This window comes from Cynocephalus volans, chromosome 8 (assembly GCF_027409185.1).
Source record: "Cynocephalus volans isolate mCynVol1 chromosome 8, mCynVol1.pri, whole genome shotgun sequence".
Lineage (NCBI taxonomy): Eukaryota > Metazoa > Chordata > Mammalia > Dermoptera > Cynocephalidae > Cynocephalus > Cynocephalus volans.
In genome coordinates, this window is record NC_084467.1 from 80,472,766 (window position 1) to 80,499,039 (window position 26,274).

General features: G+C 39.6%; 1 protein-coding gene across 2 annotated transcripts in view; it reads right to left on the reverse strand.

The window, feature by feature from the left end:
- Positions 1 to 2,422: 2,422 nt before the first annotated feature.
- Positions 2,423 to 26,274, reverse strand: part of TGFBR3 (transforming growth factor beta receptor 3) — a 190,112-nt gene continuing 166,260 nt past the window's right edge. The window contains exons 15-17 of one of the 2 annotated variants that reach the window (XM_063104863.1): positions 18,730 to 18,771; positions 16,211 to 16,318; positions 2,423 to 5,592 (exon numbers count right to left, since the gene is read on the reverse strand). In XM_063104863.1, coding sequence (XP_062960933.1) covers positions 5,474 to 5,592; positions 16,211 to 16,318; positions 18,730 to 18,771 — 269 coding nt within the window. In that variant the 3' untranslated portion in view covers positions 2,423 to 5,473. The remainder of the gene's footprint in view (positions 5,593 to 16,210; positions 16,319 to 18,729; positions 18,772 to 26,274) is intronic. The other variant, XM_063104864.1, reaches the window with a different exon arrangement.

Genomic DNA, 26,274 nt, shown 5'->3' on the forward strand with positions numbered 1-26,274 from the left:
TATGATTAATTTCTGTGATATTTGCTGAGAATTCCATTATAATTTTAGTAGTGATCAATTTTTATAAATATTTTATATGTACAAAATTCTCAAATTTGGGGCACAGAATTCTATGTATGCCCATTAGATCAAGTTTAATTGCATTGTTGAAATAAATCTTCCATATCCACATCTTTTTGATTTATCAATTTGAGTGATATGTTAAAATCTCCTGCTGTAATGATGAAATTGTCAGTTTCTCCTTGTGATTCAGTCACTTTTTTTTTTTTTTTTTTGCTTTAAAGCACTAGAATGGAAGGACATATAAGGTTATTAAATGCAGCAGAGTATCTTGGGAAAAACCTGAAAATAACACTTCTAAATGTCCATTACCGGTAAATTGACTGAATTTACTCTATAAAATATTATTATATAGCCATCTGAAAGCATGAATTTGTTCTGTATTTACTAACCTAGAGGGAGGCTCACATTATGTGAAAAAGGCAAGTTGCAGAGTATGTATATTGTGATCCCATTTTTAGTAAACAAAACAAAAGCCTCTTTATTTATGAACATGTTTGAAAAAAGGCTAAGGCCAGTTCTTCTGGCAAGTAATTGGAGGGGAAGGATAGGATTAACAAATACCTTTGTTTTATTTCATCTTCTACAATAACTTCGGCAAGTTAAGCATAGTAAGAATGTGATGATCTTTGGAGGCCTGATAGATATGCCATGTGAAAAAAAGCAAGTCATAAGTATTAAAATCTGATCTTTATTATAGGACATGTACATGTTGCTTTGAACATAAGGAAATGTCTGGAAACATATACACTAAATCAGTATTCTTATATCTAAGTGGGAGGTTTATGGAGCCTTTTCCCTGCTAAGTATGTCTGTATTATTTGCATTCATTTTATACATACAGGTTGTGTGAGCAAGAAAAAAATTTGGGGCTGGCCAGTTAACTTACTCAGTAGAGTGCGGTGTTGATAACACCAAGGTCAAGGGTTCAGATCCACATACAAGCCAGCCTCAAAAGAAAAAAAATTTTTTTTTAATTAGAGGATGTCACTACAAAAAAGTGATGGACTCTCTCAACACCAGCCCAGACACATCCACACAAAATCTTACATACAATTTTAGGCAGTTGGTAGATTTTCTGAAGCCCATTTATGGACCACCCAGGTTTCTGCTTCAGTAGATACAAGGAGTTTAGTGGCAGAAAAATTAACCTGCCAATTTCTCCCTGGTGTCCTCTGAGAAGAGCTGGCTCCAAGGGGCAATGTTGGTACTTGAAAATGGCTGAACCCTTATCTGTAACGAGGTCTCCAACCTTGCTTGAGCGACACGCAGCTTACGCCCGTTACACTGCTCCTGCATTGTGGGCACCTACCCGTGTATGGTGTGAGAGGTGGGCTGCTGGCCTTGATACCACACCATCTAATTCACTAATTCTCAAAAGGAGAAGAGATAGGGATCTGGGACTGTGCTTTGTACAAGCATATTCAACATTATAATTTGGGACTTTGAGCTTTACCCTGAAGACAAATGGAGGAATTACTTAAAGGCTTCAAGTTGGGAAGTAACGTGACCTGAGTCTTTTCAGGATTACTTTGGCTGCATGGTGGAGAAAGGATTGGAGGGAGCGAGACGGGAAGTCGGCATACTAGTTAGGCAGCTGTTGCAGGAACTCGGCTCGAGATAATGGCTCTTAGGCAGTGGGTAATGTAGCAGGAGTCAGTGGTTTGGAAAAAGAGATATTTAAGGTAGAATAACACTTGGACTTAATAATTTGGGGGTGGGGGAGCCGAAGAGGCTCCAGTTACATTCCCAGGTTTCTGTCTTAGGCAACAGGAAGAGGATAGTACTGTATTGAGACATGGAATGACGGAAGCAGCACTGCGGTATTTGAAGGGGATGAAAACAGTAGATCCTAAATGCATGTTATTTTTCTTTCCTTGACTCTAGGAGATTGACAGAAGGCCCAGGAATGTATTCCAGGGCATTCCGTGTCTCCTGCCATGTTTTTCAAGGAGAGTGACAGCTCCTGCTGCACCATCCCTCTGGTCTATCCACCCTTCCCTCTGCTCTAGTGAGTCTCTTAGCCTTTCCCCTCCCTCACCCTCACACACAGTTGGAGCAGACAACACACTTAGGAAAGTCACAGTGAGAAAAGTTATACAGCCTGAGGGCAGAATTTAGTGATAACCAAACAAGACATGTATTAATCATCGATATATATCTTTTTATTATGCACAGATAAAGGACTTAAAACTGTGGTTATCAAAACGATACATCTAAGCATATTCACAAAATTGCTGACACACTGAACACAGAAAAGAATACAACGGGGGTGCTCAAACTTGCCACAGGGATTTCAAGGGTACTCTTTTTACCCTCATAGCTGATGAAAAACAGCAACAAAATCAGGCTCATTCAGGAAAAACCAGAAGAGAGAAGTATTGTATTTGGAAACTGATAATAGTCCTTTTTAGAAAAACATCTGTCAGTTTCATGAACAACCCCCAGATAAAACAAATAGGAAAAAAATCACTTATACGACTTATCCAACAAAATGTGCTGTTAACACAACCAGCAGTACAATCATCATTCAGACCATGAGGTAGTTACAGTACAAAAAGACCTGCACGTGCAGGCACAACCCACACACTCACACTCATGCCCGCTAAGAACGCACACAGGAAATGGATTTACACTGCATTATGAGACAAGGAAGAGACAACGTTTTGTTTAGAAAATGCTAGAGAAACAACTTAGACAGAAGAAATCTGACTTTTTAAAATACAGCTTGGTAAACACCACATGGCGAAAAGCTATAGGATATTACACAATCTGCCTTGGAGTTTAGAGCATTTTCAACAATAGCTTTAGCATCAAACAAACAAAACAGCCTCTGTGAATTAAGGGTGTAGCCTATAGAAATAACAGAAGACTTTGCAGATAGAAGAGTTTAACTGGAATATAACAACCATTCTAAAGAAACTTGGAGAACATGTTAAAAAAAAAGTAGAGCTTATACTTTGTATTACAACTGTGAAGTAGAAAGCAATCCAAAAATGCTGTAACAAGAGGGTAGGGAGAAAACACCTTATTTTTTTATGTTCATTTTTTAGAAACATTTCAGAAATACTGAATGACACTCACTCTCCAATATGGGATCAGGTTTCATCGACATGGATTTCCTGATCTGAATAATACTTCTGACAATGAGACCCAAACAAATAAAAGGTAATTTTTTTCTTCTCTCTCTCTCTCTTTTAAAAATCTTTTGGTTTGTATCTATAAATTTGTAAGTTAATTTTAAGTTATTTATAAAAATTATTGGCAATGTAGCATCTCTCTTAAAAATATATTTAAATATATTACAGGTTTTAACCCTGTCCATCTAAGAAATGAATCTTTTAATACCTCCTAATAGCTAATTTTCTTTTTAACAAGATGGAAAGGATTTTTTAAAAAGCAAAGAACTGATCAAAAGAATTCACAGTAATTGAAATTAAACATTTCATATGGAGTAACTTAAATTTATCTAAAACACTTAAATATATCTTTATACACAAATTTTTGTAGTAAAATATAGCTATAAGTGACTTAAAGACTCTAGTCTTCTTTGAAGACATCTTTAAACTTTTTATACATAGAATATGCTAAAACAATACATTCTGCTGAAGGTTAGGCAAAGCGCATTATTTTCAAACACAGGTAGCGTAATCTAGGTCCTCCACTCTGATACCCTTATGTTAAAAAAATTAACAAAAGGAAAAAAATTCTCTAATCTTGCATCTTCATTCATATGTGGAAATCTGAAAACTTTTCAATACATCAACATAGATAGCCTGGAAATCTCAGCTCTAACATAATCTGTTTTAGTTTAAATTATCCCAATTGAGTGTCTGCATCTATCAAATCAATCAGATTATTACTCAATATAATTGGGTGATAATGATTGTCCGCCTTCACCTACTGGCTTGCCATGCAGACACTGCCCTAAGGTTTTGAGTTTTATCAATATTTCCTACCTAAGGTTCTATTCACAGAGAGCCAGGCACAACTTCCTTATTTTAAGGGCAGTGAGATTTGCTTATGAATATTTTGGAGTAGTATCTAACTTGTTCTATTTATGTACTTCTAAGTCATCAGAGGAAAAATTCTGGAAAAAGAATACTATTTAATTTGCAATGAAGCTATCTTCAGCAATAAATGATTTGGCATGGAAATTTTCCTCTGGCATTCTTTTCTTAACATAGAGGCATCACTGAGCTTACTTAGCTGCAAAGTGGCATCATATTATTCCGTTTAATGAAATTCACCTCAAATCCTTTTTGAGTTTGGGATTTTTTAAGGCAAGAGAATTAAAGTAATCAAAATGAGTGCCCTTTTCCATATCTCAGTACTGTCTTGGCAGAACTGGCGACCCTGCAGATAACCAACTGGCCAACAGTATCCGCCATACATTTGCATCTCACACGAGTTTGGTTTTTACAAAAGGGCCTATTAAAAAGGCTGATATGTTTGAGTGGAAACACTCCTCCTACCAAATATACTTAATAATAAGTTGCAACTGTGAAAGCATAGGACATTATCAAAAGGGGAATGAATTTTCTCTTTTCCCACCAAGAAAATGAATGTGCCAGATGACGTATTATATATACTTGTGTTTGCATACACATACACCTATCACTACAGATTCCTCCTCAACTTTACAACTGAACTTTGCTCCAATTTACACATTAATTTATCAGAACAAAATGTCAGAAATGGGCACAAATCTGCCAATTCCAGATTCTGGCCATTTTCAATTTCTATATGCCTGTAAGAAATACAAAATTTGCATTAAGACATTTTGCAGTCAGCATGTGCGAGTGTGGGGAGGAACAGAAAGCTGACACAATAATCAGCATTGGTTTTGGCCCAGGGCACAAGAAAGGAATGTTGCCTTGACAGGTATCAGGATGCTGTCCCCAAGGGTGCTGCCCTATCAAGCAGACATATCAGACCCACAGGGCATGACTGCAAGGTCAGAAGTGTGCATCCAGACAAAGGTGCAAATTAGACAAGGAGAACCACTTAGAAAGCCTTGAGGCAAGTTTTACATCTTGGTTTGGATTTAAAAGAATCTTTGGCCACATTGCCTCGCTGTTCTACTATTTGGCTATTATTCTTTTACCAATTCCTCGAGACTGGGCAAAACTCAGGGCCCCAGATTATGGATGTTCTCACCTGGACAAAGCAGCATTTTAAAAACTGGCATGTGTTTCACATTAAAAACCCCCCAGGCCTGTGAGGGACTGGTGGAGAAGGCCACCATCTTAGCTTTCTCACATGAATTCTAGTGTGTTATGGAAGTCCAGGGGTCACATTTACACTAGCCCTGGCGGGGGGGGGGGGGGTGAATACGACAGGTGATCTTTACACTGAAATTCACTCTCTCTTTACAAGGGACCCTGGGGGGCAGCTCAGCTGTCAGGCTGGGCTAGGCTGTGCTGCTGCTGGAGCAGGGCGTGCTCTGTATGCTGCCGATGCTGTGGGCTGCACTGCTGTTTTCTGAGGCTGGTGGTGAGGTGGGTACTTGCTGCCTTCTTGATGTCTCCCCTGTAGTGAATAAAGAAAAGGGGAGAAAACAGATGCATGTCATGTATGTGCATTTCTGAAAAAAAAATCCCCGTTCCTGCTTTTCCCATTTTTCTCAACTGTGGGCAGAAGCAACAAGACCAGGTCCTGGATGGCTGCAAGACCTTCCACCAAAAAGTGATTCTGTTTGTTATTGTTTTTAAAGCCTCATGTACAAGGAAAAGAGGACAGCTCTCCAGCTATCTGACAGGTGGGTTATAAAGTGGCTAAGACCTCTAACAATTGATGACATATCCTCTGGAATTCAGGGCCTGCGACCTTTGAAGAAACCCCCCTCATCTGGACTGTGTGAGCACCTGTATTCAAGAAACGCTGTCCTTTTCTCTCATAAAGATATTTTAAAGTTTGGAGGCTAAGACCTTTAAACTGTAATAAGAAGACCATGGCAATTTGGGGGCCTTTTTCTGAATGCACTTGTTGAAAACCAGGGTGGTGAAGTGTAGATTTTGCCCTAGCTACAGTAGAGCACACAGTCTACCTAAGAAATAGGGGTGGAAAGAAAGGCTACTATCAGAGAAACCCTTTAGGGAAGAGGTTCAGCTGTTTGCACATGGGGACTGTGGTTGCCAACAAACACCCCCCTTCCACACTGAGATTCAGCGTGGAGTGCAGCATGAGTGTCCCCTAACGCTGAGCATCCTACTTTTCATTACACATCCCACTGCATTTTAGCTAAAACCATTCTCCATGCCAAATGTGCAGTGCTTTGGAGGGGAAGGAAGCCTTGGGTCACACACATGGTTTGCATTTAACAGTGCAAAAGGCCCTAGACTTAGTCTTTTCTTCAGTGCAACCCTCAAAAAATGGCTCTAGGAAGGGAAAAGTGATCGGGACTCTCTGATGAAAAACACTGCATTTTCTTTGAAAAGTCAGAACATAAATTTCATAAACTTCTGGTAAGCAGTCTCCCCCCTCCAATGTGGGAAGCCCCAGAGGGCCAGGTCTGTTTACGAATGAGCCTTCTCTTTCCTGTCATGCAGAAATACACATCTATCAGCCAGAGATAAGCAACTCTCCCTGCCGCTTCATTAGAACAAAACACACGAGCAAAAGCTCTGCCCTCTAAGCACAGCAATCGAGCCTGTTACTTCCATTCCCCTTATGGGGCCCCTCAAAAGCTTCTGCCAAAAAATCAGTTCTACAAAACGTAGAACTGGCTCATGCCCCTGGGGCTGGTTACAGCTTTCGCTGTCACCCATTTTACAAACCCCAAAGCTACACACACTTTTGCATCACCCTCAGAGCATGTATGTGCTTATTGTATACATGGCCCTTGTGTTTCCTCTAATTATCTTTTCCTCTGGGATTGGTGGGATGAAGAGGGGGCAGGGGTCAATATTCCTCAGAAGGAGAGAAGCACTGTATGTTTACTCTTTTTTCTGGAAATCTATATTTTGGACCCTCCCCAGCATTGCCCCCTACCCTTCATGTGTATATGTAACTAAGGGTGGGCAGTTTGCTTTAATGGCAGTAACTTTCTGCCAAAAATTCACTTGCTCCAGAGTGGGAGCTTTATTTCTAGAAGAGAATCAAATCTCTTAACAATTCTGAAGTGCAAAAACAAAAAACCCCAAAACCCAAACCAAAACGCTCCAGAGGCCTGAACAACTGTAGATATGTTTTAAGAATGCAGCCCCTTACAACCCACGTGTTGATCCACACCCAGCTGCATCCTCATGTTATCAATTAGAAGAACTATGTGGCTAGACGTGAACCACATTTTAAAAATGTCTTTTCCCATTTAAATAAAAGATATATCAGAAAAGCAGGAGGTAAGTCAACCTCCCGCTCCTTTTTTTTGGGTCACCTGGGCTTCATCTGCTTAGCTGACAGCAGCTAAAGCAAGATGGCCTTGTCTCATCCGGCAACAGTAAAAAAGTTGGTCTCCTCCGGAATCTGACATGTGCTTGACTATTCACATTCGGGACAAGTGCCAGTACTCTGCCCTGCTCAGGAAGTCTGAATATTTGCTTTCCGATGTCTATTTGCCAAATACAATTTGTTGCCATGTCAGTTTATTTTAATCAGTGCTCATTTAAAAGGTCTTTCAACTTCCAGAGTTTTGGAAACCCCTATCCTGGTAATGCAAAACACTGTTCAAAATAAAATTCAAGGGCCGAGCCTGTGGCGCACTCGGGAGAGTGTGGCGCTGGGAGCGCAGCGACGCCCCTGCCGCGGGTTCGGATCCTATATGGGAATGGCTGGTGCACTCACTGGCTGAGTGCGGGTCATGAAACAGACAAAAATAAAAATAAAGAAAAGAAAATCATTGAAAAATTCAGTTTAAAAAATAAATAAATAAAATAAAATAAAATTCCAAACAAAAGAAAACAAAGAAGCCCCCTGCACTCAAGATTGCAGGATGCATTTCACCAAGGTGTAAGAGTTAAGTTAACCTAAGACTCTATATTGACTTTGATCCAATAATGTGCCAGGGAGAATCTTTGTCTGAGAATCTGCTTGGAAATGTTGAAAATCCCTTTTTTAAACTATCCCTTCCACCTCTGTGGCTATTTTCACATGTAAGATATAAGATTTCTCAATATAACTGAGTTTTTTTTTTTTTAAATTTACTTTTGGATAAAATTAAGAAAAAGGTTTTTCATTGTCAGATGGCAGCAGTACTACAGAAAAATTCACCATGAAGAAGAAAGTTTAATGTGCAGATGCTTCTGCTTAAAAAGCCAACATAGTTCCCTGGGTTTTCTGAGATGGGTTGTTTGACTTTTTGGTCTCCATTACGGTGACCTCTTGACTTCTTGAAGACCAACTTTCTCTAAAATACACCTTGTGTGACAAATACAACCAGGCCATGACTGGAGGAGATGGGCAGGGAGGGCCTCCTGGCTAAGCAGATTAGGACCAGTTCAAGGAAGGAGTTCAAGGAAGGTTCATAAAAAGCAAACTTGGCCATCAGAGGGAATATGTTGTCTTCATGTTTTGCTCCTAAAATCTCAAACCACCCTAAAAGAAGAGAGATTTTGTGGGGAGGGGGACAGTGAGGAGGGGGAAGAGGAATTTGGTGTCTGGAATACTCTGGAGGACGGTGTGTTGAGGATAAGGACATGAAGGACTGATTCCACCCATCTCACATATTAGCTGCAGCTGAGCCTAGAAATTGCCAGAGATGCTTTAAGAAACAGTAAAGCATATTTCTTATGGGAGAATGTTTTATTTCTTTGGTTTAGCATGGAGTTGTCCAGATCTGATTTCCTGCCACCTCTTCTGCAGTCTACTTTACAACTGGATTCTTATCTCCAAGTCTTTCACCATGGCAGGTCTTGGGGAAGGACTAAGAAAGATGCGAATAACATGGAAAGGCTCCATGGGGAAACAACAACAGAAGGGTTTAAAAGGAAAGTGAGAGGAATTATTTAGCCCAAAGGAGACTGTTTGCAAATACTATTTGCAAATACTGCCCATGAGGATTATTACAAAGATGAGCAGACAGCTGTTCTTTATCTCTCTTGAGGGCAGAACATGAGGAAATGAGTTTAACTGGCAGGGATAAGGATTTAGGTCAGATAGAACAGAACTTGCTGATTATGAGGATTGATTAGTTATAGAGGGAATTTATGGAATCTCTATCTCAGGAGATATTTAAGCATAGGATTGAAAACCATATGCCTAGGGGTGATTTAGATTTAATATTCCTTGATGCTGGAAAGAAAACAGATATTTTCCTCTAGGCCTGTGCGTTGGTTGCAATTTTTGTACTCATTAAGGTCTCGGTTTCTTGATATCCTAATTGTAACTAATTCACAAGCTCACTCCTATAAGAACAGTGAAGGAGACTGCCTATAGTTTAGAGAAGTCTTTGATCTCTTTTACCATTTTCAAATATTGTTCCTCCCCCACTCTTCAAGCTAAAAGACCTTTCTTTTGCAGGTAAAACTCCCCAGGAAGTGTGGGTTAGATGTTGTCATAAATTATGGCAAAAAGGAGCAATGTTCCAAGGAAAGATTAAATTGTAATTGAACACATGGTAATACTGGGCATATATTCAATAAAGAACAACAACAATAAGTCATCCAACTGTTAAAAAAAAAAAAAAGAAAAAGAAATTAAAGTCTTTCCAAATGTCCTGCCTACTACTTTCTTTCTATATTCCCCTGGTATGGCCGACCTGTTTGCACTTGCACCTCGGTCTTCCGTGGGTATTTTACCTCAAATTGCCTTCGTGGCCCCTGAACAGTATGCACTCAAAGTCTGATAATAATTAAGAAGAAGAGAAGGAGGAGGGAAAGGGAAGACGGGGTGGAAGAGGAAGGCTGTCCTTCACACATGTCTCTACAGCCCCCAGGTGCGGGCTAGAGTCAGAAACTGGACTTGAAGCTCTAGCTTGTTCAACTGCTAGTCTTGTTACCTGAGCCAAGTATATTAACTGTGCTCCCCTTTAGGAAACACAGAAACGGTCCCTACTTCACAGGGTTATTAGGACTGAGAGTGCTAAACAAGAAATATATAGAAAATCATTCTGAATTCCAAAGTCCTGTAAAAATGTAAGATATTCAAGGCTGCTCACATGTGTAAGGAGGAAAAAACAAATCGAAGCATAAAAGGAACACTTTCACAGATCAAAATGAAATGCCAAGGTTCTGAATCAGGTGTGCCTGTCCCTGATGCCTCACATTTCTATTCAACAATTCTTGGCTGAACACACCATATGCTCTTAAAGCAGAGGTCAAGCCCGGACCCAAAAGTCCACCTGACTCAGGTAAGAGCTTTTAATTAGGAACACTTCTGGAGGCGTCCATGTTTTTAGTGGTCTGAGGTTTCTGCAAGTTCCCAGGCCTAGCCCACACAGAAAGAGAACAGCAAGAAGATAGGCTAAGGTATGACGAAGGCAGGAAGCAAGAGACTAAGTCACAGGGCATCAGAAAGCTGCAGCTGGAACAGAGGGGAACCCGATGTGACTGTGAAGAAGGCAGGATCCACTCTCTTTTCACTCAAATGTTCAAATCATTATTTTGTAAAATAGTGAAATACAAAGGGTTAGGATAAATGCCTTCAGCTTTCCTAGGGTCTGTCGGCATTTCTGTCCTTTCCATAGCATGTGGCCACTCATCTCTTTCCTCCTTCTTCTCATCCTCCCCTCAGTTACTTGAAGAGTTTTACAGGAAACTTAATTCTTAAAATGAAAACAACACTTCTTCCCTCTCCAGTGAGACTTAGCTCACCAGTTCTCCATCTTTCTCACAAAATTCACTAACTTGCTGCTTTCCTAAGGGTTGGCAAATGTGCCAGTGGTTGGGTTTCTGCCTGAACCAATCTGTTTATTGGCAGTTGGTCTGACTGTTGTCCTCCTCCTGGCACACGTATGCTCGATGACAGTAAGCACTTCATGTTGCTTGTTTCTATTTTACCAGTGTCAAGAACAGTGCTTGGTATTTCACAAAAGCTCAAAAACTATTCATTGAATGAGTGAAAGAATGAATAAATGAGTGAACAAACCAAACAAAATTGAGCATATACTAAGCAAGTAAAAAGAACCAAAATATGTGTTAATCAGTAAGTTTAAGTCTGATAAGCAAAAGGAAGATTAAAGTATTATAGCTAAATATCCTTTGAATTTGTAATAACAGACTAGGAAGCCTGGACAAGAAAGCAGGGGTCGAGTCCTGACTATGCAACAGCATATGTACCTTTGAGCTAGTCACATCAGTGCTCTCGGCCTCAGTTTTCCCCTAGGTAAAAAGGATATGCTGAAGCAGACCAGTAATTTTCCAAGGGCCTCCTTTAAGAAATTGATAAAAAAAAAAAAAAAGCAAGGACAAGACTTTGCATAAAGATAGTGCTTTAAAGACATGCACTGACTTGCATTTTCTCCCCAAATCTCACCAGAATGACAGTAAATGGACTTTTAAAGGGCATAAACCCACAAGAACAAAGATAACAAGTGAAGACCACAGCAGTAAGATATCGGAAGATGGTGAGGGAATGGATGAATGGTAACTGACTCAGCAGACTCAAGAGAGACAAAACCTAAACCAACAGTGGGAAAGCTGAGAAACAACCAATTTATGTCACAGGCCCTTCAAAAACTCAGGATATGGTAGCATGAGGAACCTCTGGAAGAGAGGGTGAACACAGGGCTGTAAGCAGTGGGGTAAACTTCTGTGTAAGAAGCAGTAAGATTTCTCTAAATCATCTCCTTCCCTCCACTAGGCTGGGACTCTGCTTTTTATCATACAGGAGGAAGAAAGGAAGTTTTCTGTCTAAAGAGGGTGAAACCAAGGGTTCCAGGAATGACCCACAGCAGGCACAGTTGAGGGCAAGAGAACCACAATCAAAAAGGGGGATTAAGTGAACCTCTAAAAGGTTTGGGGTCACCTGGGCTTCATCTGCTCAGCTGACAACAGCTAAAGCAAGATGGCCTTGCCTCGTCTGGCAACAGTGAACAATTCTGTCTGCTCCAGAATCTGACATGTGCTTGACTATTCACATCCAGGACAAGTGCCAGTACTCTGCCCTGCCCAGGAAGTCTGAATATGTGCTTTCTGATGTACATTTGCCAAATATAATTTGTTGCCATGTCAGTTTATCTTAATCAGTGACCATTAAAAAGGTCTTATAACAGCCAGACCTACACTTTCCAGGTAGGAAACAGGAAAACCTGTTTTATGGAGAAATCTGATGAGCTAAAGAGGAAAGATCCAAGGATGTGATATCAATTTTATCAATAAAATAGTCCAGTAAGATCACCCGGAGGATGTTCAAGATCAATCTGTCCCACCCACAAGCTCAGAACTTTCCCTTTCTCAAATCATGCTATAGTAATATTCTCAGATAGAAAAGATACTGCACCCACCAGTCAAGAACAAGATTTTTTTAAAAAAGAAAAGAAAAAAAATTATAGGAAGAAAAGTTCTTGGAATTTAAGAATTTGAAGGCAGTATTAAAAACTCAATAGGTAACTGAAAGATAAAGATGAGGAAATCTCCCAGAAAATAAAGAAAGCAAAAAAGATGAAAAGCAGAATAGAAAGAAAAATTATAGAGCCAGTCAAGAGGTTCAACTTTCAAATAAAATGATTTCTAGAAAGAGAGGACACAGAAAATGGGAATGAGAAAAAATAAATTAAAAATCTCAGCACTGAAGTATGAGTTTCTAGACTGAAAGGGCCCATTAGAGCCCAGCATAATGTACAGAAACATACCTAAATTAAGGGATATCACTGTAAAATTTCTTCCAGAAGTAAAAAACAAAACTACAAACAAAAAAAAAACCTGGTCACATACAAAGAGGAGCATAAATTTGAACTTCCCAACAGCAATCCTCAGAGCTAGAAAACAGTGAAGAAGGCTTGCAAAATTTTGAAGGAAAGTGTTTTATAACCTAACTTCTATATCTTGCCAAACTATCTACCAAGTGTTTTATAAAATGCAGATATTTCCAGACATGCAAGATGTGAAAAACATTTACTTCCTATGTACCCTTTAAACAAAGAAGGAGGAAGGCATGGGATGCATGACACAGGACAGTGAACTCAAAAGACAAGTAAAGGGAACCCCAAAAGTGGTGGGGACAGAGATTGCAGGAAGACAGCAGCACCCAGACAGGGAGGGTAACCAGTTTAGACAGGAGCAGGTCAGAAGGCTCCAGGAAAGATTTACTAAAGAAAATGAATCAGTAGCATACTGACATGTCTGAATGTATTAAGAGCAGACAGAGACAACTAGCAGACAGTCAGCACTTAAATTAATGATAAATATATGGAAAACTAAGCTAATGAGTAGGGGCAGGGAAAGACTATTACTAATTCTACAGAAAATGCAGGAGAAATAATAACACCATAGTACATGGCTAAATTGTGATTAGCATTCAGGTAGTCATAATAATGTAAACAGGTAATACTGATCTACCCAAAATTTCAATATAATTCTATTAGGAGGATGGTGGGGGGAGGGGAACAAGAAGAGAATGAAATGTACAATTGAGGAATGGGGGTGAAAGGGAGCTAAATCCTCATTTTTCATAGTAGGTCTAAAACAGAAAAGGTCTAAAACTGAAAAGTCAAGTGGCAATATACTCATGTTTCTTAGAGATATGGATTAGTGTCCAAAAGAATCAGCCAAAAGTAAAAAATGGTGCTCTAGGGAGTGAGAAAAGGGGGTGGGGGCAGTAGGGGTCTGATTTTTTCATAACAAGTCTTGTAGGACTACTTCAGCCTTTAAGCTATGTCAATGTACTGCTTTGACAAGCCTAAAAAGTCTTACCAAAAAATAAAAACAAAATCTTTTGTCCCTCTCCTCAAGAAAACAACAGATAAGATTTTGCATATGACTTTTGGGACCTTCATGTTAGGGACCCCTGAACTAGCTGGGCTCCCCAGGAACATGAAGATTCTATGGATCCATTCCAGCACCGTTAACACTCTCAGCCACCCCTCCTCTCTGTACCATCTTAGGAGAGAATGTAAGTTTTAATACAGCCTTAAGGAAGTATCTCTTATTGTGCCCAAAGCTGTCACATGATAAAATGGGAACCCAGCCTTTTTAGACTAACACACATTCCAGGTATGTCAGTAGATATCCACAGTTCAGATACGTGACTTGGTTTTGTGCTCTGTGCCATGGATGGAACGGAAAGCACAATCAAAGGGAAAGTCATCCAAATTAAGTATTGTTTTTGATATAGAGGCAGATGCTGCCTGAAGCCCCAGATGTACCTCCTGAGGCCTGAGTTCCATAGCTTAGATTACTGTGGAAATTGAATGCACTGGGTCAGTATTTGTATACCCACGTCTCCTGCTGGCCACTGTGTTATGATCTTCCCTATTAATCTAAACTTGCTGCTAGCTGACCCAGGTAAGCAACTGAGGAGGTTCTGGACAAGAAACTATCATTTAGTCCCGAAGTGAACTTTCTTTATGCTCCTATAAAAATGGTATTTCGTATGAGCAGTCTGTAAAATGAACCAGAGGCTTCAGCTTTTAATAAAAAGTAATTTCAAAACTGTATCATAAGTGATGCTAACAGATTTTGAGCCCAAATGACAGTGTCTATAAACCTTTTACTTTCTGAATCAGCATAATTAATTTTGCTGGAAAGCAACACAAAAGTGTTTTTGGTTTTGTCTGTTTTTGTTAATCTACTTACAAACCTATTTCTATGCTAACAATACTTTAAAACCCCTCCTGAAGTCTCTGGTTTGGGGGAGAGGACAATAAACCTCCAAATTCAATGAGCTGTAATACAAGGGTACTTCAAAAAGTTCGTGGAAAGATTCACATTATCTTTTAATTTTATTTTTCTACAAACTTTTTGAAGTACCCTCATATGTGCCATACAGCCAAGCTTTGCTTTTTTATCAGGTTTGTGTGCTTGTGGACAAAGAGTATGAGCTTATCAGGGGATTTCACTGGGGTGTATTCCAAATGTAAGTGCATTTGTTTTCCCCATATTCTGCCTGGATCTGGTTTCCTGGCCCAAGATTAGCTTTGAGGGTTTGAGGGTGCAACTCTACAACCAAGGCCAGTCTGTGGCTGAGCAGGCACTACGCTCAGCATCTGTGGGCTACACAATCTTTTTGGAGTACTTTCAAGTTCATTCCCAGTAGACAACATAGGCTGCCAACAGCCCTAGAACCTCTCAGTCCCACAGGAGGTTGAAAAAAGCTGCAAAAAACTGTTAGTTTGAGATCTGAACATGTCAGTACTCCTGTGACAGAATTATTTACTCTAAAATGCCATTCTGCCCCATACTGGACAGTGGCAAAAACAACTAACTAAATAAAATACTGTTCTGCTAAAAGCTGTCCTTTCTGGTCCTTTTATAAACTGTTCATGAGGAAGAATACTCCTCAACTGGCTCACAGATATTTATATAATATTCAGAATCATTACACTTAAAAATCTTATTTTCTCTCTCTCACATGAACCATACTTCACTCAAAGTATGCTGATTATGGACAATCATTTGAAGACTCAAAGCCCCACTTATTATACTTTCCTAAAGTTTTGTCCAGAGGTCAGCTTTGGATTTGGGGAATTTCCCATGCTAGGCAAAAAAAGACAGAATATTTTCCATTTATGAAAATATATTTTGAAAATCTAAATAACTTTATAGAAAGATAAGAGTTTATGTTTATCAAAGAAAACATGGCATAGGTTAAAGAAAAGGTGGGAAAATTCTGATTTAAGTCATTGATTAGGGACTCTGGTAGACAGTGCTCAAAACCTGGGCAGATGTGGTAATAAGACCTTGGCTTCCTTTTTCACTTCCTGTCCACTTATATGTCTATCCTGAAGTCTTTAGCTTTGGAAAATGATTTATATTTCTAGTTTGTCTACATTAAGTTTCTTTAAACTTTAATGAAAAAATAGCTTTATTAGAAGCTAAACTTCACCACCAAGACAACTGCAATTAACATGAATTGTTCAAACATTCCTTTTAAAGCAAATTATATTTTCGAAAAGCTCAATTCATGTCAAACATGTAAATGTGAAAATAGTGGGAATAAACTTTCTCTTTCATTCATTATGTCATCCATTCATTCATCCAACAAAACACTGAGTGTCTACAGTGTGGCAGGCATACAGTATGTGTCCTAACTAATATTCAACAGTCACACTAACCTGTGTGAGAATAGATATACCACAAGGCCCCCGTCAGGAGTGCTCCGATCACAAATGCTGCAAATGCAATGCCCATCACAGTTAGGGTGTCCAGACCGTGGAAGATTGCTATAAAGGAGGAAAACCAACACATGCAACTTTAAGTTAGTCTGCATTGTACATTGCAATTTTATACTTTTTTCACAAGCACTGTCATAAAGGCTGAGCACTGACTAACACAATCTGAGAATGCAATGAGGATTCCAAGAAAAAAACTATTTTGTAACTTGCAATATTTTTCTCAAAGGAAAAACGAAATTATCAGGTTTCTAAGATAGTCTCAATTTGCAATTTATTTTGAGCTATCAACTAACTAAAAAATCAGATTTGTAAACTCTGTGAAACCTTAAGTCTGTGGTCTCATTGTCTCCATCTGAGGGTGAGAAGGAGATGGGTGATTGGAAGCTGGATGGAAGGTGGCTATTTGAATGGAAGGTGGCTTGCAAATTCACAGGTTAAGATGCTTTGAAAAATAAGGTGAACTTCCATTATCAAAATCTGACTCATTGCTTCTTATCCATTGAACACCTTCAACAAGGAGACACTGCACAGAAAACACACTTAGAATACTTTACAAATATGTTTTTATGAATATTTAAAACTATGAAAGACAACAGGAAGAGAGTGAGATAAAGAAAACCCAGAATAAGAGCAAACTATTCCTGTGGAATATAACATTTCACTGTTCTCCTCACATTAAACCCTCAATCTTAACAACTATGTACTGTGTCAAATAAAACAACCTACTTTTTAACACTTTTCCAACCGTGATCTTTCTATGAGGGGAACGGAAATACTTCTCAGTGGGGAGTGATGTCAGTTTTATGGTCAGCAAAACATATAAATAGAACCAATTGTTCTTCCATTTGGCAAAGATTTTTATATTTGAAATTAATTCCAGGCCACAGAAATAGAACATTTCCTTTCATTCAAGAGAACTACCTTCTTTGAGTCATTTATAAAAAGTTAAAATCGGTTTCCAAGAGAGAGGGGTTCTTGGTAGAATAAAATTTCTAAAGTCTCCGTTTTTTTTTAAATAAAACTTGAAGGTACAGGATCTCCCCACTATCCCAATACTATTTCTACTCTCTGCTCCAGTCAGAAGCAATGTCAGCTGATCTCTATATAAACTAAATCTCTTTGTCTTTCAACTCACTTCCGTGTAAAAGATCCAGCTGTAGACCAATGTGACCCTCGAGCAGCCCCAGGATTCAAGGGCTCAGGAAAAGTATGTCACAGTGGAAAAGAGTCTTGAAGGATCTAAACCCCCAGCTTCTGGTCCCCACTCTTTCAGCACTGTGCCCTCTGGTATGTCCATTTAACTTCTGAAAAATGAGGCTAACACGACTTCACCTGCTGAAGGCAGGAGGTGAACAAAACAAGTTTGCAGAAGGGATGAGGATCCCCTGAAAAGAACAGAAACTGGGAAGAGCTCTCTGGAGGCACAGGACATCAACCTATTCAGTTTAATCTAATCTGTACGACAGATATTAAAAGATGACTTTCCTTTTTTATACCCACAGATGCAAATATGGGGCATAATTTACATTTTTGATGAAAATATTCTAAAATTCCAAAGATGGAGATGTTATTTATGAAAATGAGATTAGATAAGTATGAGAGATTGTGTCCATATGTGTCTCTCTTTCCGAATTCCTGATTTTGTTGTATAATCTTATTAAACTAATCAACTTTAAAAAGTTTATGAAGTGCTTTGTATAAAGAAACTCTCCAGAAGGACTGTTATGTGTATGTGATGCTGTCAGCCATGGGCACGAATCCTGGGAGTCCTAGAGACGGGAAAAAAGCACAGATTCTCCTCATAGGGCAGTAGCATCTGGAAGAGCTCAGAGTGGACAGCCACAAAGCCCAGATTCAAGTCCCACCTCGGTGCCAATAACCATGGACAAGTCACTGAAATATTTCTGGGTTGGCAGGTTGGCGTTTTCTTTCGTACAAAATGATGAAATTGGCCTGCACAATTTCCAGCTCATCATTCTGTAGTAATTGGTGTCACTTTTTTTCTTTCTTTCTTATGTGCCCTCGCTGGTCCCTCCACCCCTTGGACTAGAGAGTATCTTGAAGGTGGCAACAAGTTCTTCTCCAAGCAGGTAAATACTGCTGATTACAATTAAAGCAAACCACTCCCAAAGCTATATGTTAATGATCCTAACAGATCAAAGTATGAAAATAATTCACTTCTCTCTAAAACTAAGTCACCACCTTCCCATTCGGGCCATATATGCCAATGGGTTAACAAATTAATATATTAAAATGGCAAAGGTGGAGAGGAAAAAGAAAGAGGGTGAAGGAAGGACAGAAGAAAGGGAAAAAGAATGAGAAAAAAGAGGAAAGGGGAAGTTAGAACGAGGGCAGAAGTCTCCTTATCAAAACTCAAAGTCTGGCAAATATTCATTAACCAACTCATTCTTATAAAAGCCCAGGAGGCTTTATGTTGAAATAGTTGCAGAAAGACTTACGTGGAGAAATTGGATTTGGTTCCTGAACGCTTGGACCTTTTTCTGAAACAAAAACATAAATCACAACGCATTCCACGGAGAAACCAAGATTTAAGTAAAGGATCATCAAAATCTCAGCAGAAGCTGACCACTTTTCTATTTGTTAATACTTACTTTGTGAAAGCTCTGTCAATGATCCTCTTAGGTATCAAAACTATAACACGGATGACCCAGAAATTTTAAGTATTGTACTTGGTTACAATCAATTGTACAAACTCTCCAATTTGAGGGCAAACACCTAAACTTCGGGAATTAGACATTTCGTGTCTATGTATGTGTGTACCTTTATATTTACTTACAATAGGACTCAATACCTTCAAATTCTATGCTTCTCTAGTGAATTCATATTATTACTCCACTTTAATGTGCATGTTTTGTAGAAGTGTCTTTATTCTTCTGTCCTTAACGCTATTGTCCTGTAGTTCGCTCCTCTTCACCGCTCACCTGCATTATCACAGAGTCCCCCTGTCTCCACCACCACCCTCCCCCCCAAGTATTTCCTCTCTGCATTGCCCCCCAGAGTGAATTTTCCAAAGCCCAGAGCTGATCATGTTATTGCCCTGGCACACAAAGTTCTCCCTCCCTCTTCTGCCCACCTCTCCCCAGCCTCCTTTCCTGAGGGGGCCCTTCACCCATGTGGGGCTCCTCATACTCAGTTATTTAAGTTCCCCAAATTCTCCACGGTGCACCATGTCATCATGCTCTGCAAGCCATCCCCTGAAACACCCTCCTCCCCTAGACCGGCTTTGCTGGCATTTTCTCTGGGAGGCCTTCCCTGACTCTCCTGGCTCCACCTCTATCCCAGCAGGCTGGTCTCTCCACCTTTGCTCATTCCCTCCCTCTTCTGTTACACTCGTGCCACATCGCATTGTAATTTTCTATTTTTTCCTGCCCTGAGGGCAAGCTCTAGTTCTTACTCATCTGTCTATCCCTGGGCCTCAGACTGGCACAGACTAGGCCTTCAACTGTTTGGTGAAGGATGATGAAAATGTTGATATACGTTTTGTTTTTTTGGTTTGTTTGTTTGGGGGGTTTTCTGGCTTTTTTAAATTTTTTAATTTATCAATATACAATGTAGTTTATTTTTGAGTCCCTTTATCAATTTCTCTTCCTCCCTTCCCCTTCCCCCATCAACATCAAAATTGTTGATACACATATTGAAAATGGAGGCAACAGAGCAAACTAAGAATAAGACTATTATTAAAATGTTTGAATGCTTCGACATTTCTATAATGCTTTCGTGTTCATAAAATGCTACACAGCCAAGATCTCATTTGAGGTTCACACCAGTGCTGGGAGGGAGGCAGAAAAAAGGATATTTGTCCCTATTTTACAATTGAGAAGCCTGAGACTGATATCATGAGACTAGCTCAAGGTCACAAGTGGAAAGCATCAGGGCAGGGATCAAACCAGAATTCCAGATTCCCGCGTAGCAGGCAAAGTGTTGAGTGTTGCTCTATCCTTAGCTGGGGATTGAGGAACGACTCATTATCCTCAACAGTGACAATGGCATAGACCAGGACACTACAGCCCATCACTTATTTTTGTATGGCCCATGAGCTAAGAATGGATTTTATATTTTGAAATGATTTTTAAAAAAATCAAAAGAATTACATTTCATGACATGTGAAAATTATATGAAATTCAAGTTTACTCCATAAATGAAATTTTAAGTGAACACAGCCATTTGCATACTGTCTATGACTGCTTTCACGCTACAACAGCCCCACTTAGTAGTTGAGACAGGAACTGTATGGGCCAAAAACCAAAAACATTCACTATCTGGCCCTTTATAGAAAAAGCATGCTGAATCCTGGCACAGACTGTCCCTGCCCTTTAGGGTTTAAAAGTGATACATATGTAGCACCTTTCTTTTCATCTCCATTTTCATTTAATAAAGAAGGAACACACACCTTGTATTTGAATCCACAGTGAAGCAAAAAGAACTTGTGAAAATTTGACCAAACAAGCAGCATTTGAGTTGATGTTTATAAAAATAAAGAAGCTAGACAGGGTGAAAGGAGACAGGATTGTAAATTCTCAGGACTAACCATCTCAGCTAGGTTGATCAACATTCTTGCAGCTGAGTTATCAGTGGTCCAGCTCTAGGGGAAGGAATGCTACTGGATGAATCAGAGCCACCTCAACTGAATGGTGCCCCTGGAGTTGTGCAACACGGTGGCCCCAGGATGAGGATATATGCAAAAGCTATACTTAAATAAAATTACTAAGAAAATAAAAATGATTGTGTGTTTTTAAGAAAATCTAATTCAGAATGCAGAACACACACTAACTACACTAACTACAGAATCCACTTTATCTCCTGGGAGTTTGGTCCCATCAGACTTACTGGCAGCAATAACAATGGTGACAACTTATATTTGTACATCTGTATAGTGTTTAACAATTGACAAAAAGTCTTCACTTATATTGTTTCTCTTTTATCTCAAAAACCCTATGAAGTAGAGGCATCTACTTTCACAAAACTCTCCTACTTTCAAGAAGTAGTAGTTTGATTCACTAAACTAAGTCCAAAGGCATTTAAAGGTCTCTATCGTGTGGATCCTGTGAGAAATAAGAAATACACACACTTCTGGGAAGAGTTCCATCCAATCAACCACCCGTGGTTAAACTTTGTCACTCAGAATCCTCAAGTGGTTTAAAAATGATTCCTCCTAAAAAGACCTCACATTTAAGAATTTAGGTCTTAAAGCAAGGCCTGTGTGATGGATGGCATTGTTTAAAAATTCTTAATGGACTTGTGTTATGATCTAATCCTGCACCCCCACCCCAAATAGGGGCTTTTGCACACAGCTAAACAGAAACAGTCATTGCTCATTCCCCCGGGTAAAGTTCCTTCACAATTTCAGTGCCAAACAACAAGCACAGGCCGAGGACTGAGGTGAAGGGATTGTATCCTCTAACTCCTGTGCTCCAAAATCTCCAGTAACCCCTGAGTATGACTAAAATAGTTTGATGTCCACTGGAACCCTATGATCGCGCTGGCATGCCGAGAGGAAAGAGTGGACGTAACAATATTTACTTTTGGCTTCAGGATAAGACTGTAAGAATGGAATCCTAGCTATTGCTGTAAAGAGAATTTTAACAATAAAGGTTTCTCTACAGAAAGAACAAACTATAATCAACATTCTGAATTAAATCTTTTCAAATGCTCTGAGCAAATTTTGGTCTACCTCTAGAACCAAAATTTCCCTCTTCGGATCGTTAGGCATGGTTTTCATAAACAGGATATTTCTGGGGTTATGCATGAGTAACTAACCACAGCTTTTGGCCTCCGTTTTCAATTCTGTTCTCCTAAACACCATAAGACTGAGCAGGCATCAGACTGGTACCCACATCTATTGGTATTTGGCTAAGAGGGAAGGATGGGGAAAGGAAGTCTTCTGGAGACTCAGGAGGCATTTAGCAGTCCTATTTAAGATACAGTTTTTACTAACTTTACTTCACTGTAATTGGATCCCTTCTCTGGGTTCTTTCAGTATGTGACATTCGTTGCAACTGCCTGTTCACTTACTAGCATCCTGTCACTACACCAGTTCTCACCTGGGGGGGACTTCTGCCCCAGGGAACATTTGGAAATGCCTAGAAACATTTTGGGTGTCACAACTGGGGAGGAGGGGCCATGTTGCTAGTGGTGTCTAGTGGTTAGAGACCAGGGATGCTGCTAAACTTTCTACAATGCACAGGACAGCCGCCAACAACTAAGTTATCCAGCCCGAAATGTTGATAGTGCTGAGATTGCGAAACCACGCACTAGTCTATAAAGGCCTTAAATTCACTCACCATATGCCTAGCATATAGCAGGTAATCAATAAACATTGTTTTGGAATAAATAACCATAAATATCACGTGTATCTTATTATTGGGTAGTTTCCCCAGCAAGCCAATCCTCACACAGCTTTCACAGTAGACCTCTTAAATGATCTAATCATCTGTTCCCTACTCAAGATCTTTTGACGGCTCCTAACTTTTAGAGGTTATAGACGAAATTAAATGTGTGGGTTTCCTTCAAAACAATCCAGTGAGCAACAGGAAGTGATAAAACAAGATTTGCCACGAACTGATAATTGTTGAAACCAGATGATGGGTTCATGGGGGTTTATTCTACTATTTTATTTTTGTATACATTTGGAAATTTCCAAAATAAAAATTTTTTAAATGTGAATTACATGGCATTTCAAAAATCCCTATGATACCTCCCTCCCTTATTGGACAGAGACTGACTGAAGGCCTCAGTCTGTCAATTAGTCATTCTACCATCTTTCGGCTCAGTTTCCCCTCATCTCCACCTCAGCTTAAGGACAAAACCTGGCTGGTCCTTTACAGCATTTTTGTTCTGGAAAAATCAAATGTGTTCCAAAAGGTAACGCCTCTCTTGGATTAACTTACAACTGACGTTCTCAACTTTCCCTTCTACTCCCCACTCCACACCCCCCGCCCCCAAAAAACCCCATAGTTTGGCTGAGAGGTTGAGAGGAAAAAGAGGAAATCAACATTTATTGACTGTTCATGATATGCAGGCGCTTTTATTTTCACAAGTTATGTGGTGGAAATATAGAGAAGATTCAGTATTTCAAACATTTAACTTGCTAAGAACTAAATATTATATATAAATTATGGCAAATTTGGGAATGATATTTACTGTTTTACGTGTACATGTTTTTGTATATGTGCAATAAGTTTCAGAGAAATGATTACTCCTCCCTTTCACCATTTTTTAAAAATCACCATTGATGTGGTGTAACCATTTTTATCGTGTACACCCAAGTGTTCTCAAATGCTGTAAAAAGTGTTCACAGCATCCAAAGCAAACAGCACTAACATGCCTATACTTCAAAATATTTAAGAAAATATGATAGGATGGCACCCCCTCAACTATTTTAATTGTTTTGCATAAACCATGATGTGCATAAACTATTCATGTTTTCTGGGCTTTTTTGTGAGTTATAATTCAAAGTCACAGAACTTCTCCTGCACTTAAAATACTCTCTTAAACAGTTTACACTTAAACAGTTTACAACATCTTTACCCTTTGGGGAAATAGACTTTTTTTCTAAAAATTCTTCATCTTCCTTTCAGTTCATAATCCTTACAGTATTTGGGTGTTACCGTGAATATCAATGTGCTATGGTATGATGAAGAGGGGGCGGGAAGAGGGGTGTGAAGAGACAAGTGCCTATGTTGCTTGTAATTTTTATTAAAAACTAGACTCATCTGGATAAGGAATGGAGCACAGGCCATGGAATCAAAGTGCCATTTCAATCCCAGATCTAACATTTTCTATGCTGTGTGACTTTGGCCAAGTTACTTAACCACTCTGTACAGAGGTGCTATGAAGATTAAATATGACAATCCACATAAAACATTTAGCAGAGTCTTGAACAAAGTAAATGCTGAATACACATTAGAATATTATCATCAGTTCCAGCACCACCAACTATTGCTGAAAGTTTAAGTAGTAAAAAAAAAATTCTAACCCAATGCTTGTTCCCAAGGGACTTAGAGATGAAAGGTGGCAAAAGTGTGCTCAGAAAGGTTACTTTAAAAACAGGGGCCCAGAGAAGGGACCCAGAATTGTTTATTTAGTCTTGATGGCCTACTCTCCCTGTCCACAGAAGGAAGAATCACCACCTGAAGTTATGTCCATGCTCTTGGTGGCTGTGGCCACAGAGCAGCTCTCTGCCTGGCTGTGAAATTGCCAACCAGAGCCTTTATCTGTTTGCCCTAGAAAACCCAAGTGTTGAAAAATAAGATGAATCAAATGGCCAAGGAGAGCTGGAGTTTTGGCATGGCCTTCAAAGAGTACCTATGTAATAAAAGGACAAAAAGTCAATCCCAGTAAGTGATCTGCCTCACTCCCACAGACTCTACAGTAAACACACAAAGCTGTCTGGCAGGAAGAACATTCATGACCCCGTTATTATTCAAATAAACCAATGCTATTAGGCAAATGGTCACGTTCCCTTTTCAAATCACTATTCCAATCCACTGTGAGGCGGAGAGTAAGCACACACTCAGTGATCTGCATTGAGAAGAAATGATTTTAGAGTCAAAGGAAAATAAACATAAAAGGTGAGAGGAGTCACTCACAGGGCTTAAAAACCGCAAAAAAAACAACTTACCTAATTCAGTGTAAAGTTAGAATGCTAATTTGCATACAGTCCCTGGGACGCTGGCCTACAGTTCAACCTCCTTAATTTGTTTAACAAACCTAAGCAATAAACTTTCTTCACCCACATGCTTTTCCACTAAAATCTAGTCTCAATTAGCAAATCTCATGAATATTTGGTAAAACTTTTCCTCTTGAACTTTTATGTAAAGACAACATTAAACTTTTGGTATAATTATACTAAGTTTAAATAAAAGTAATTACCTAATTTACAAGAGAATTACTTAGAAAAATACTACCAGACTTAAAAGAAGAATGAATGAATTGCTGGAAGTCATACTGCTATACTATTAATGCCTAATTATTGTCTGGCATGGGAAAAAGCAAGCTGCTGTCTTCAATTACCAGCTGAATTACCTCTCTCAAAACAGGTAAGAGTAACAGATGGAGTAGGAGGTAGTGCTGCTATTGTTAAACCGCTTTCAGATACAAAACAGAGCCAGCTGTTGCACAATTGTGATTACTTTGCAACACAAGTAATTTATTCCTATTTCTTTCCCCTGAACCCAACAAAAAGGAACTATTTGGGCAAGCCATTTATAGAAAGACTGTGTCTGTTATAACTTTCAAATGGTTAAAAACCAACCAATAAAAAGTAAAACAACAAAAATGTTGCTGAGGAACCGATAAACGTATATTTCATAGCAACCTTAGGATGGCTGGGAAATGAAATAAAAACTACTTTGCTTCTTCAAACAGCATAGTCGAATGCTATGGCTGAAAAAGCCTCTGGAAGTCATCTGGTCCAAACCCCTCCTTTCCTGATAAAGAAAATGAAGCCTAAAGAAGTGAGGAAGTTCTCCAAGGTCCCACAGCCAGTTAGCGGAGAAAGCTAGGAGTAGAGCCCTAAGCCTAGCTTTCAGGCTCCAAGCCAGTGCCTTCCCCCAATACCCTCTGCCTTTCTGAAGCGAGCATGTTTCCAGGAAGGAGGCAGACACCACCACCAGATATGACAATCATAATGACACTGCTATTTTCACAAAGGTCACTCACCAAATAAGAAACCGAACTGCGCCAACATGCCTCTGTTCTGGTGGGTTCTGGTTGCTCCAGAACTGCTCCTCCTGCCTAGTCTTCTTGCCAAATCCCAACCCAACAATGCTCAGATCATAAGTGCCATCCCAGAGCCACCTGAAACCCTAGAGCTGGTGTCACCACCACCTAGCAGGTCTCCCAGCTAATGCCCTGCAACTGGGGCCTGGCTGCTTCCTGGCTTCTGTCAAGGCCCTTGGTGCCCGGACTCCTCTCAGCCAGCCCCTCAGGGTTCTGAGAGGCAGTCTGCAGCTCTAGCCCTGAAATAGCTAACCCTGGAGGCT